At 39.7% G+C, this 12,598-nt stretch overlaps 1 protein-coding gene across 1 annotated transcript in view; it reads right to left on the reverse strand.

Annotated features, from left to right (window-relative positions):
* Positions 1 to 6,682, reverse strand: part of rock2.L (Rho-associated, coiled-coil containing protein kinase 2 L homeolog) — a gene marked incomplete at its 5' end in the record, with an annotated part of 71,959 nt that extends 65,277 nt beyond the window's left edge. The window contains 2 exon segments of the mRNA NM_001087476.1: positions 1,833 to 1,933; positions 6,595 to 6,682. Of these exon segments, the coding sequence (NP_001080945.1) occupies positions 1,833 to 1,933; positions 6,595 to 6,682 (189 nt within the window).
* Between the last annotated feature and the right edge of the window lie 5,916 nt (positions 6,683 to 12,598).

Below are 12,598 nucleotides of genomic sequence, written 5' to 3' on the forward strand. Positions count from 1 at the left end.
GTCGCAGTTCCCTGCTCACTGTCAGATAGTGACAACTAGCAGAGTCGTGCCGGATGGCAACCACACAGCTTCCTGAGAGACACCGCTAGTTATTTGTCCTATTGTTAAACTACATGAATAATAAATATAATTTGCCAGCAAAGGAAAAAAAACATATATGTAGTCGGCTACAAGCTATGCGCCTGCAAGCAGCTCATTATGGGTAAGATTACGCAGCAGCAGTTACATCAATGCAACCCTGGAACCTCAGACGAGGTAGTTATCCTTTAAAGTAAAACTAAACGCTAAAAATGAATCTGGCTAAAAATGTCATATTTTATATACTGAACTTATGGCACCAGCATAAAGTTTCAGCTTGTCAATAGCAGCAATGATCCAGGACTTCAAACTTGTCACAGGGGGTCAACATCTTGGAAAGTGTCTGTGACACTCACATGCTCAGTGGGCTCTGATTGGCTGTTGAGAAGCTAAGCTTAGGGCTCGTCACTAATTATCCAGCAGAAAATGAGGTTGGACTGTAATATAAGCTGATGCTACAGGGCTGATTATTAAATTCTGATGCTAATTGCACTGGTTTCTGTGCTGCCATGTAGTAATTATCTGTATTAATTAATAATCAGCCTTATATTGTGACATTTCTATTCTATGTGTACTGTATATTGTGAGTGGGTCCCTAAGCTCAGTAAGTGACAGCAGCACAGAGCATGTGCAGTGAATCAGCAGAAAAGAAGATGGGGACCTACTGGGGCATCTTTGAAGGGCTGTGATAGACTTGGGCTGGTACAGAAGCCCAAAACATAATGTACAACATTTATAGCTACTTCTTTATTTAAGTTTTTGTTCTCCTTTAAAGGCCAAGATACACATACAAAGTGATAGTTGATGCCCTGGGATGCAAGTGCACTGCCTGGCTGCAGAGAAGCTAAGTACTGTAGGGAGAAAACCAATCCATATACTACTTATATTAAAGGGGTGGTTCATCTTTAAGTTGACTTTCAGTAGACTATATAATTGCAACTTTTAAGCAATTTTTCAATTGGTCTTTATTATTATTTTTTTATAGTTTTTAAATTATTTGCCTTCTTCCAGATTTCAAATTGGGGACTCTGACACCTCACATCTAAACACAAATGCTCTTTAAGGCTACAAAGTTATTGTTATTGCTACTTTTTATTACTCATCTTTCTATTCAGTCCCTCTCCTATTCATATTCCAATCTCCTATTCAAATCAGTGCATGATTGCTAGGGTAATTTGGACCCTAGCAAAGAGACTTCTGAAACTGCAAACTCAAGAGCTGCTGAATAATAAGCTAGATAACTCAAAAAACACAAATATTAAAAAATGAAAACCAATTGCAAATCGTCTCAGAATTTCACTCTCTACAAGTTATCTCTAAGGCGAACAGCCCCTTTAAAGGGGAACTATCTTGTAAAAACAGTTTAAGAAATAATTCTAAGAAACTAGTCATGCTGAACTAAGAAGAGATGTATATTTGCTGGCTACCCGTTTTTCACTTGAACCTTAAAGACCACTATAGAGCCCTGGTTTAAAGATAATGGGATGTGTGCGTTCTAATGTTAGCCACCAGCAGAATGTAGTGTTTCTACATGGCCATTCTATAAACAAGTTCCTAATGCTTGAGGAGATCCAAATCAGACAATGTCTGCCACCCACGAGAGGGGAATTCAGAAGCCTCGAGGGAAAACAGAAGTAATAAGATAAATCCTGCATTAAGTCTCAGAATTTGTTTTAAACAATACATACATGTTTCTTTGTGAAAGATTAGTAATAAGTGACTCGTTTTATTCCAACAAATGGTTAAAGTCTTACCAACTGGACTTCCCCAAAGGCGCCTCTTCCAATGACTTTGACGACGTCATAGTCTTCGGCTTTCATTTGAAGCTTGCGGACTTCCCTGACAATTTTTTCATCTAAAAAATAAATAAATTCAATGAAATGGGGTCACTGCTGTCAGAGTCAATCTTGAGTTGCCCTGCACCCTGTTCTATGGCACAAGGGTAGAGCCCCAGGGTGCAGGGTACTAGTGCATGTGCCCAGAAAACTGTGACTATACAGTGAGGAGAAAATAGTTTAAACCAAGGAATTGGTTTGGGTGAAGACATAGAAACACCTTAGAAACTAAAATGCAGCTTAATGCCCGTAGGCATTAGAGGCGTGGCTTATTATAATACAATAATTTAATAAAATAAAAGGGGGCAGAAATCTCTTGAAGAGCTGCAACTGGCCCACAGGCCTCCAGTTGGACGGCCCTGCCATAGTACTTGACTGTATTCATTCAGTCTCTAAACCAGAGGTCCCCAACCTTTTTTACCCGTGAGCCACATTCATATGAAAAAAGAGTTGGGGAGCAACACAAGCATGAAAAAGCCAAATACGGGCTGTGATTGGCTATTTGGTAGCCCCTATGTGGACTGGCTGCCTACAAGAGGCTCTACTTGGCACTATACTTAGTTTTTATGCAATTAAATTAAATTAAATTTGAGGCCACTGGGAGTAACATCCAAGGGGTTGGAGAGCAACATGTTGCTTATGAGCTACTGGTTGGGGATCACTGCTCTAAACACTTCTGTGGATGGTGACAATCTGATGAAACTATGGGGAGTGGCTCAATGATGTACCGTAAGTAACATGGCAACCCTCACCCGCATGTTTATATATATATATATATATATATATATATATATATATATATATATATATATATATATATATATATATATATATATATATATATATATATATATATATACACACAAGATCTGGATCATTACTGTTATGAGGCAGTTGAACTTAGTACAGCAAGCTCGCTATATAAAACACAGCATTTCCAGCCATTTACTTTTAAGCTTTAGTTCTCCTTTAAATGGATTCTGTCACATGCTGTCATTAACATCGGTTAATTGTGCTGCTCCAGTAGAATTCTGCACTGAAATAACTTTTTCAAAAGAGCAAACAGATTTTTCATAGTTAATCTAGGGATAGACATGGTTTTAAGGCGGCTATAGACGCACAGTTAATATTATACAAAACAAATTTTCGTACAATATTCGGTGTGTGAAAAGAGCCGACCGATATCGGCAGAAGACTTGGATATTGGTCGGCCCGTCGATCGGGCTGGAGGGAAAATTTTGATTGGGTGCACCCAAACATCGGCCATTGTTATGCTAATTTTACAGATATAATTCTATTTTTTCTACCTGTATATCTGACGATTTAGCTCTACACGTGTGTATTGAAACGAATGATCTTTCTTGGAAAGATCTTTTCAAAGAAAGATCGTAATTGTTACATCTATGGCCAACTTTAGTTTCCAGGTCCCTCAGTCATGTGACTTGTGCTCTGATGCACTTCAGTCACTCTTTACTGCTGCACTGCAAATTGGAGTGAATCACCCCCCACCCCAGCAGACCATCAGCAGAACAATGGGAATGTAACAAGATAACAGCTATTTAAAGGGGTTGTTCACTTTTCAACACTTTTTTCAGTTCAGTTGGCTTCAGACAGATCACCAGAAATAAAGTATTTTTCCAATTACTTTCTATTTTCTGTATACAACTGTGAAGATCCGCGCTCAGCCTATTAATGGCGTCTTTGTGCAATGCATCAATCCTTTCACACGGATGTGCCAAACATCCAAAATTATCCACTTAGTCAATGAACGAAAGGAGAGCACTCAGCCGCAGATTAACTGCTCATAATTATTTATAATACACAAAAGACATGAATATCCTGTAAATTATATCCTTATAAACTGTGAGTTCTGATGTCATCAGTTATAAACGGTAGTTCTGATGTCATTTCTGTCACATGACTCATTAAAATTTGTGTATTATAATAAATAAAGTACCCCCAGTTGCAAAATATGAGGATATTAGAAGTTACCTCGGAGTTCCATGACCTGTATAAAAACACTCGGCCTTCGGCCTCGTGTTTTTATATGGTCATGAAACTCCTCGGTAACTTATAATATCCTTATATTTTACAAGAGGGGGTACTTTATTCACTATATTATTCACACTGCTTAAAGGGATCCTGTCATCGGAAAACATGTTTTTTTCAAAACGCATCAGTTAATAGTGCTGCTCCAGCAGAATTCTGCACTGAAATCCATTTCTCAAAAGAGCAAACAGATTTTTTTATATTCAATTTTGAAATCTGACATGGGGCTAGACATTTTGTCAATTTCCCAGCTGCCCCTGGTCATGTGACTTGTTCCTGCACTTTAGGAGAGAAATGCTTTCTGGCAGGCTGCTGTTTTTCCTTCTCAATGTAACTGAATGTGTCTCAGTGGGACATGGGATTTTACTATTGAGTGTTGTTCTTAGATCTACCAGGCAGCTGTTATCTTGTGTTAGGGAGCTGTTATCTGGTTATCTTCCCATTGTTCTTTTGTTTGGCTGCTGGGGGGGAAAAGGGAGGGGGTGATATCACTCCAACTTGCAGTACAGCAGTAAAGAGTGATTGAAGTTTATCAGAGCACAAGTCACATGACTTGGGGCAGCAGGGAAATTGACAATATGTCTAGCCCCATGTCAGATTTCAAAATTGAATATAAAAAAATCTGTTTGCTCTTTTGAGAAATGGATTTCAGTGCAGAATTCTGCTGGAGCAGCACTATTAACTGATTCATTTTGAAAAAAATTTTTTTTCCCATGACAGTATCCCTTTAACACAACATGTTTCGGGCTACTGGTGCCCTTTCTCAAGTGTAAAAAACAGATACAAAGTGAAAACATTTAAACACACCCCTCCCACCCAGGTGTAGTCTAATTGGATATTCTTAAAAAACAGTCCAATTACCTTTGACAATACTGTCAATGCAAAGAACCTTACTGACAGTATAGTGGTTAGGCATTTCCAGCTGTCTCACTATTATTATCCGTTCTGTTTAAAACCACAATGCTTCCCCCCTTATCAGCCTTACGAATGATAAGGTCATTATTAGATTGTAAGGATTTTAGTGCAGTATATTCACTATGGCTGAGATTGGTAGTCTTAAGGTGGCCGTGTATGGGGCCCCCCGACGGGCTTCCCCGATCGAGATCTGGCCGAAAGTCGGCCAGATCTCGATCGGATGGGGCGAAAAATCCCGTCGGATTGCGGCCGCATCTATTCGTTGATGCGGTCCCGCGATCCGACTGCCCATTACTATTCGTTAGCCCGATATTGCCCACCTCAAGGTAGGCATATCGGAGAGAGATCCGCTCGTTTGGCGACATCGCCAAATGAGCGGCTCTCTCAGTGCATGGCCATCTTTAGGTAATTTATTATCCCAGATTTTCTTTGATTCCGTAAGGACAATATGTTCAAAGGACTGTACAGCCTCATTGTTTACATCTGGAATCATTTTTTTTCTTAATTTTAAAAGTTGAACTTTAGTAGATGGAAACTGATAGTATCAAATCTAGATTGTTTCCTATTTGTATTTTTTAGCAGGTTGTTGAGTTTCTGTTGAAATTGTCACTTTGTATAAATAATTGTTCACAGTGGATATTTTTTGTATACTTTTGCACATTAATACTATGTTCGACATATTACATATAATGAATAACCTTTTACAGTGGACATTTTGTATCTAGAAATCTTGCCACAAATATTACCATTTGCTTCTTTGCACTGACAGTATTGTCAAAGGTAATTGGACTGTTTTTTAAGAATATTCAATTGGACTAAATTTTTTACATTTTTTTTAATCTTTTTACTATCCAGGATTGGATGCCGAAAATCACCTGGGTGGGAGGGGTGTGTTTAAATGTTTTCACTTTGTATCTGTTTTTTACACTTGAGAAAGGGCACCAGTAGCCCGAAACATGTTGTGTTAAGCAGTGTGAATAATAAATAATTATCAGCAGTTAATCTCTCCTTTCGTTCATTGACTAAGTGGATACTTTCTATTTTCTATTTGTGACCATTTTTCTAATATTGAAGTGTAAAGTGTAAATTGTCAGCTTCTAAGGGCTCTTACTGACAAGTGTTTTTACCTGCGCTCCCCTGCGTTCCGTTTTTCTGCGTTCAGCCACAGGGGAGCGCAGGAATAGATGCATTACATTTTTTCCAATGGGGCTGTACTCACACAGGCGCCGAACGCAGGAAAAATGCAGCATGTTGCGTCTCAACCTGCGTTTGGCGCCTACACGCGTCTGTGTGAGTACAGCCCCATTGGAAAAAATGTAATGCGTCTATTCCTGCGCTCCCCTGCGGCTGAACGCAGAAAAACGGAACATAGGGGAGCGCAGGTAAAAATGCTCGTCAGTAACAGCCCTAAAGCAGCTCTGGCAGGGAGGGTCGCTGACCCTGTAAGCTTTTCAAAATTGATACATTTAGTAAATACATTTCTTGTATTAGTCCCTGCTGAGCAGAATCCATGGGTTTAGTTACAGGCAGCTGTTAGAATCGATACAATAGTTGCTAATACTTCAGAGGTGCTGCTGAGAAACGTATCAACTAAATGTTGCAAAACTGTAAAAGTTTAGATTCTGCGCCTGAATTACTGAGCAGCTAAACTCAAACACCAGAGACACGAACATTCAACTTTAAATTAACTTTTATTATGTTATATAAATCTACTTACATCTATTTAAAAAGTTATCTATATTCTTGTTCTTTCGTAGTGCAGGGAAATCAAGGTCCAGGACAATTGAGTTAAGCCCATCCTGCAAAAGACAAAATGAAACATAATGTAAAGTACATACGGCCAATACAGTTTCACAATGAAATGAGCAACACCAGTATTTATTACATACATATTTACCCACAGAGACCATAAACCAACATGTTGCTCACCAACCCATTTCGCAGTAGCCTCAAAGCAGGTGATTATTTTTGAATTCCTGGCTTGGAGGCAAGTTTTGTTTGTATAAAAATCAGGTGTATTAACAAACAGAGCCTCCTGTAGTCTGCCAGCACGTAGGGCTACCAAATAGCCAATCACAACCCTTATTTGGCACCGCCAGGAACTTTTTTATGCCTGTGCTGCTCCCCAACTCTTTTTATACGTGAATGTGGCTCATGTGTAAAAAAAAAAGTAGGGATGCACTGAATCCAGGATTCGGTCTTTTTCAGCAGGATTCAGATTTGGCAAAATGCCCGTCCCGAACCAAATCCGAACCTTAATTTGCATATGCAAATGAAGGGTGGGGAGGGAAATCCGTGACTTTTTGTCACAAAACAAGGAAGTAAAAAATGTTTTCCCATTCCCACCCCTAATTTGCATATGCAAATTAGGATTCGGTTTGGTATTCGGCCGGATCTTTCATGAAGGATACGGGGGTTTGGCCGAATTTGGTGCATCCCTTAAAAAGTTTTGTGACTGCTGCCTTAGAAGAACCGTTCTTATTTTTAGTTTCTTTTTTCATAATTTTTTCTTAAATGTAGGCTTTTAAAATGAACTAAAGGCTGCACTGATTAAGCCTGTGGAGGATGTTTAGTAGGGGCTAACCTCCAAGAATTGTACAACGAATGTATCGGAAAATAAGGGGCAGATTTATCGAATTTCGAGCTATTTTTGTGTACTTCGTCTAGGGAATAGTAAAAATTCGATTTGAATTTGAAAAAAAATTTGAAAATTAGAATATCAAAATTTATCATGTACTGTCTCCTTAAAAATTCGACTTCAACTATTCGCCAGCTAAAACCTGCCGAATTGCTGTTTTAGCCTATGCGGGACCTCCTAGAACCTGTTTGGAGTAAATTGGTGGACTTTTAAAAAATCAACGTTTTTTTCGATTCGGATTCGATCAAATTCGCCAATTCATATGATTCGAATTCGGCTGAATACGGACCTATTAGATTGAAAACGGACCAATAAAACCCTTCAACTTAATTTCGGTTGGTCTTTTTAAATTCGCATTTCAAAGTTTTTCTAATTCGACCCTTGATAAATATGCCCCTTAGAGCTGTAACTGAGCCACTATTACTGCCACTGGTAAACATGTGGTGGGAACATGTGGTGGGACGGGACCAAATTTATGTTTTTGTTTTTTTTATAATTTTAGAGAAACTCTAAAAAATGAAAAGGTTTTGAAAAGGGTCATTATTTTCTGGCTACAATTTTTTTCCCCTTTAAATGAGGATTTAGCTTTTGCAATGTTCGGTGCGTACGGCGTGTGAATAGCTTCTGCTATGAGAAGGTTTTCATTGTACAAAAGCCAAAAGAAACTGTGTGTAATGTTTAGAGACAATACAGAGCGGTGTTGTACTGTCAGGAAACAACAGGCCCTGTTCTACAGCTGCTCACAAATGAATGATTTCACACGTGGCTTCCGTTGCTGTGGTATGGCCCCGCTACAAACCCGCTTCCACAAGAACGGCTCCACCTTATAGTTTTCCTGTCTAAGAAACAGAAATGTCATTTGTTCTGCAGACTTGTCACCGTCCCACAGAAATGACAGGGGTTCAACAGCAAGGCAGTGTTGTAAGGAAACTATCTCAATGTTCAGCACGCTGCCCTACCTGTAATCATTAGATAATACTAAAGTGCTCCAGGCAACAGGCTTTTTATAGAATCCCCACCCGTCTACTTCAAGTGAACCCGTGTGCAGTGCCTAGAAAAGCAAAAGCGGAAGCACGCCGGCAGGATCACGGCTGAAAAATCCAACTTGGCAAAGGGCTTTTAAAGAAGAAGAGGCAGAATAAAATAGATAAAAGCTGCAAAAAAGGGTAAGGGGGGTCCAACTTGTAGTCCCGCTCTCAGAAGCTACAAAATAAAAAAGTGCACTGTGGGTTGTGGCCAATGATTGGCCAATGATTACCGGTATGGGATCCATTTTCCAGAAACCCATTATCCAGAAAGCTCCGTCTCCCATAGGAAGGCCGTCTCCCATAGACTCCATTTTATCCAAATAATCCAAATTTTTGTAATTTCCCTTTTCTCTGTAATAAAACAGTAGCTTGTATTTGATCCCAACTAAGATATACAGTAATTAGGGATGCAGGATTCGGTTCGGGTTTATGCCTTTTTCAGCAGGATTGGGCCGAATCCTTCTGCCTGGCCGAACCGAATCCCAATCTGCATATGTAAATTAGGGACGGAAAGGGAAATCGCATTACTTTTTGTCACAAAACAAGGAAGTAAAAAAAAAGTTTTCCCTTTCCCACACTTTAAGATTCGGTCCGGTATTCGCCCAAATCTTTCGCGAAGGATTCGGGGGTTAGGCTGAATCCAAAATAGTGAATACGGTGCATCCCTAGACATAATTAATCCTTATTGTAAGCAAAACCAGCAGCTACAAAATAAAAAAAAGTGCACTGTGGGTTGCGGCCAATGACTACAGGTATGGGATCCATTTTCCAGAAACCCATGATCCAGAAAGGCCATCTCCCATGTCCCATATACTTTTTCTCAGTAATAATAATAAAACAGTAGCTTGTACTTGATCCCAACTAAGATATAATTAATCCTTATTGGAAGCAAAACCAGCCTATTGGGTTTATTTAATGTTTACATGATTTTCTAGTAGACTTAAGGTATGAAGATCCATACCTGTACTATATAAATGAAACCAATCATTCACAAAATGGCAAAACTAAGGAAAAATTTAGGGATGCACCGAATCCAGGATTCGGTTCGGGATTTCAGCAGGATTCAGATTTGTCTGAATCCTAGTGCCTGGCTGAACTGAATCCAAATCCTAATTTGCATATGTAAATTAGGGGTGGGTAGGGAAATCACATGACTTTTAGTCACAAAAGAAGATTTTTTTTCCACTTTTTCCTTTCCTGCCCCTAATTTGCACATGCAAATTAGGATTCGGTTCGGTATTCGGCCAATCTTTCACCAAGGATTCGGCCGAATCCAAAATAGTGGATGCGGTGCATCCCTAGAAAAATTACAACATTTCGGGTGGGGACCCCCTGTACGAGGTTTAGAAATGGACATTCATAAGAGCAAAAAAAATGTGTATGAAAGCCCACAACAAAAATAAGTAAAGTAGGGGCACCGTACCGTGTTTATCTAACAGTTCATCTTTAACCCTTTAAGTGCCACAGAACGTAGAATCTACGTTCTGAGGCAAAGTAACTTGAAATGCCACAGAACGTAGATTCTACGTTCTGCAGCATTTCCCCCAGGCCAGGAAGCGATGCGCACAAAAAACCGGCGCATCGCTTCTAACACGCACAGATCCCCCTAGGCAACGAGCAGAGGCGGTTCACTTACCGGATCGCTTCCTCGATCGTCCCAGGCAGCCAATGGGAGCAGTGGAGACCACGAGGAGCACACTGATGACGTCTCCACTGCTCCCCCTATAAATAACTCCCCCCAACTGTCACACCTTCCCTCCTGCTGCGCACTTATGGTTGCTGGAGTTCCCCCTGCTGCCTGTCTGAGCTTTGATCGCTGGATTGGTCGCCTGGATTGCCTGGATTCAACATTGTGAGCTGAACTGCACCTCTCTACACCCTTTACTTTACATATTCTCTCTAAAAAAAAAAAATCTTTTTTTTTTCTTTTTTTTTCTTCTGTCTTTGGCCTTAGCACACTTACAGGCAACTTTGCCAAGCTCACACTCACACTCCCACACTCACACACTCACACACACACACTCACACACACACACTCACACTTACACACTTACTTTCTTACTTTTTATCTCTACTTATTTTTTACTTTGCTTTCTTTAGTCATTTGTCTTTATTTGTTGCTCAAACTTTATTTCTGCTCTGATTTGATTGCGTTTTACTGTTTTTTGGCCATTTTCATCATTGGTTTGTGATTTTATTGCACTTTTATTGCGCTATTACTTGTTTTGTTCTCATCCGTTTCTGTTTGCAGTGACGCTGGTGGATCTAGATTTCTGACCACCGATTTCACTCCAATAACTTCATTTTATTGCTTTTAGTGATTTTATTACGTTTATTCTTTATATTTTTCTTTACTGCTGGTTTAGTTTTCTAGAAAAGTTTTCCCCTACCCAAATAACTGTTCACTGTATTGCTTTTGGTGGTTTTATTACGTTTACCCTTTGCATTGTTCTTTGCTGCTAGTTTAGTTCCCCAAAAAACTTTCCATTTGCAGTGACGCTGGTGGATCTATAGTTCTGACCACCAATTTCACTCCAATAACAGTTTTTTTATTGCTTTAGCTGTTTTTACTGCTTGCTTAGTTCCCCCGAAAAAGTTCCCTTTGTAGGTCACTAGAGAATCTAGGACCCTTGACCGCTGATTTTAGTGTATTCGCTGTTCTTTTATTGCTTTGAGTAGTGTTGCATTTTAGTGATTTTTTCAGGAGTTTTCTTTGCACTGTTTATTGCACACTTTATTGCTTGTTTAGTGCCCCAAAAGATAGTTCCCTTTGCTGTGACACCATTTAGTGGTCTTATTCTGTTTTCTGATTTTAGGTGATTGTTCCAGAAAGTCAGGGATTACGTGGATTGTAAACTGTGCCATATCTTTATTCCATAGCATTCCATAAGGTTCATTTGTTCAAGCTCAAGGTTTTTTCCTTCTGCTTGTTTGTATTGGTCATATCTTGCTGCCTTGCTTTTTTTTCTTCTTCTGGTTGTTTCTGTTAGCAGGGGTTAACTGTTGGTCATATCTTGCTGCCTTGCTTTTTTTTTTTCTTCTGGTTGTTTATATTAGCAGGGGTTAACTGTTGGTCATATCTTGCTGCCTTGCTTTTTTTTCTTCTTCTGGTTGTTTCTGTTAGCAGGGGTTAACTGTTGGTCATATCTTGCAGCCTTGCTTTTTTTTTTTCTTCTGGTTGTTTATATTAGCAGGGGTTAACTGTTGGTCATATCTTGCTGCCTTGCTTTTTTTTTTTCTTCTGGTTGTTTCTGTTAGCAGGGGTTAACTTTTGGTCATATCTTGCAGCCTTGCTTTTTTTTTTCTTCTGGTTGTTTATATTAGCAGGGGTCTCAGTCATCTTGCTGTCTTGCTTTTTTTTTTTTTTTTTTATTCTGGTTGTTTCTGTTAGCAGGGGTTAACTGTTGGTCATATCTTGCAGCCTTGCTTTTTTTTTTTCTTCTGGTTGTTTATATTAGCAGGGGTCTCAGTCATCTTGCTGGCTTGCTTTTTTTTTTTTTTCTTGTGGTTGATTGTATTAGCTTTTTTTTTTATTTGTTTGACTTGCCTATTGATTCTTAGCTTTGTAGTTGTCTGTAAATTTCTGGCACAATGGCCAAACGGTTTTATACCGCTGAGGAAGCGGCTAGGTATTGCGAGGACTCCAGCTCAGAGGAATTTAGCAATTCCGATTCTGAGTATGTCCCATCTGATGACTCTAGTGAGGAATCAGAGATTGGTGATAGCAGCACTATTAGCGCAGAGGCTAGTAGTGGCGGCACGCTTACTGCTGAAGAAGCAGAGGAAGAGGCAGAGGCAGAGGCTGGTGGCAGTGTGCCAGATGCACCCATGGAGGTTGAAGAGGGTGAGGGTAGTGATGATGCAGCAGTTGGAGCGCCTATGTGGGGGCCTCCCTGTAATTATGCCCCCGAAATTCCCCCATTCACTGCAGTCGCGGGCGTCAAGGTGGACACCACTAACTTTCAAATTATAGATTTCTTCAATCTTTTTATCACAGAGGCCATCCTACAGGACATGGTCCAGTACACAAATTTATACGCTGAGCAGTATCTTGC

Source organism: Xenopus laevis, chromosome 5L (assembly GCF_017654675.1).
Source record: "Xenopus laevis strain J_2021 chromosome 5L, Xenopus_laevis_v10.1, whole genome shotgun sequence".
Lineage (NCBI taxonomy): Eukaryota > Metazoa > Chordata > Amphibia > Anura > Pipidae > Xenopus > Xenopus laevis.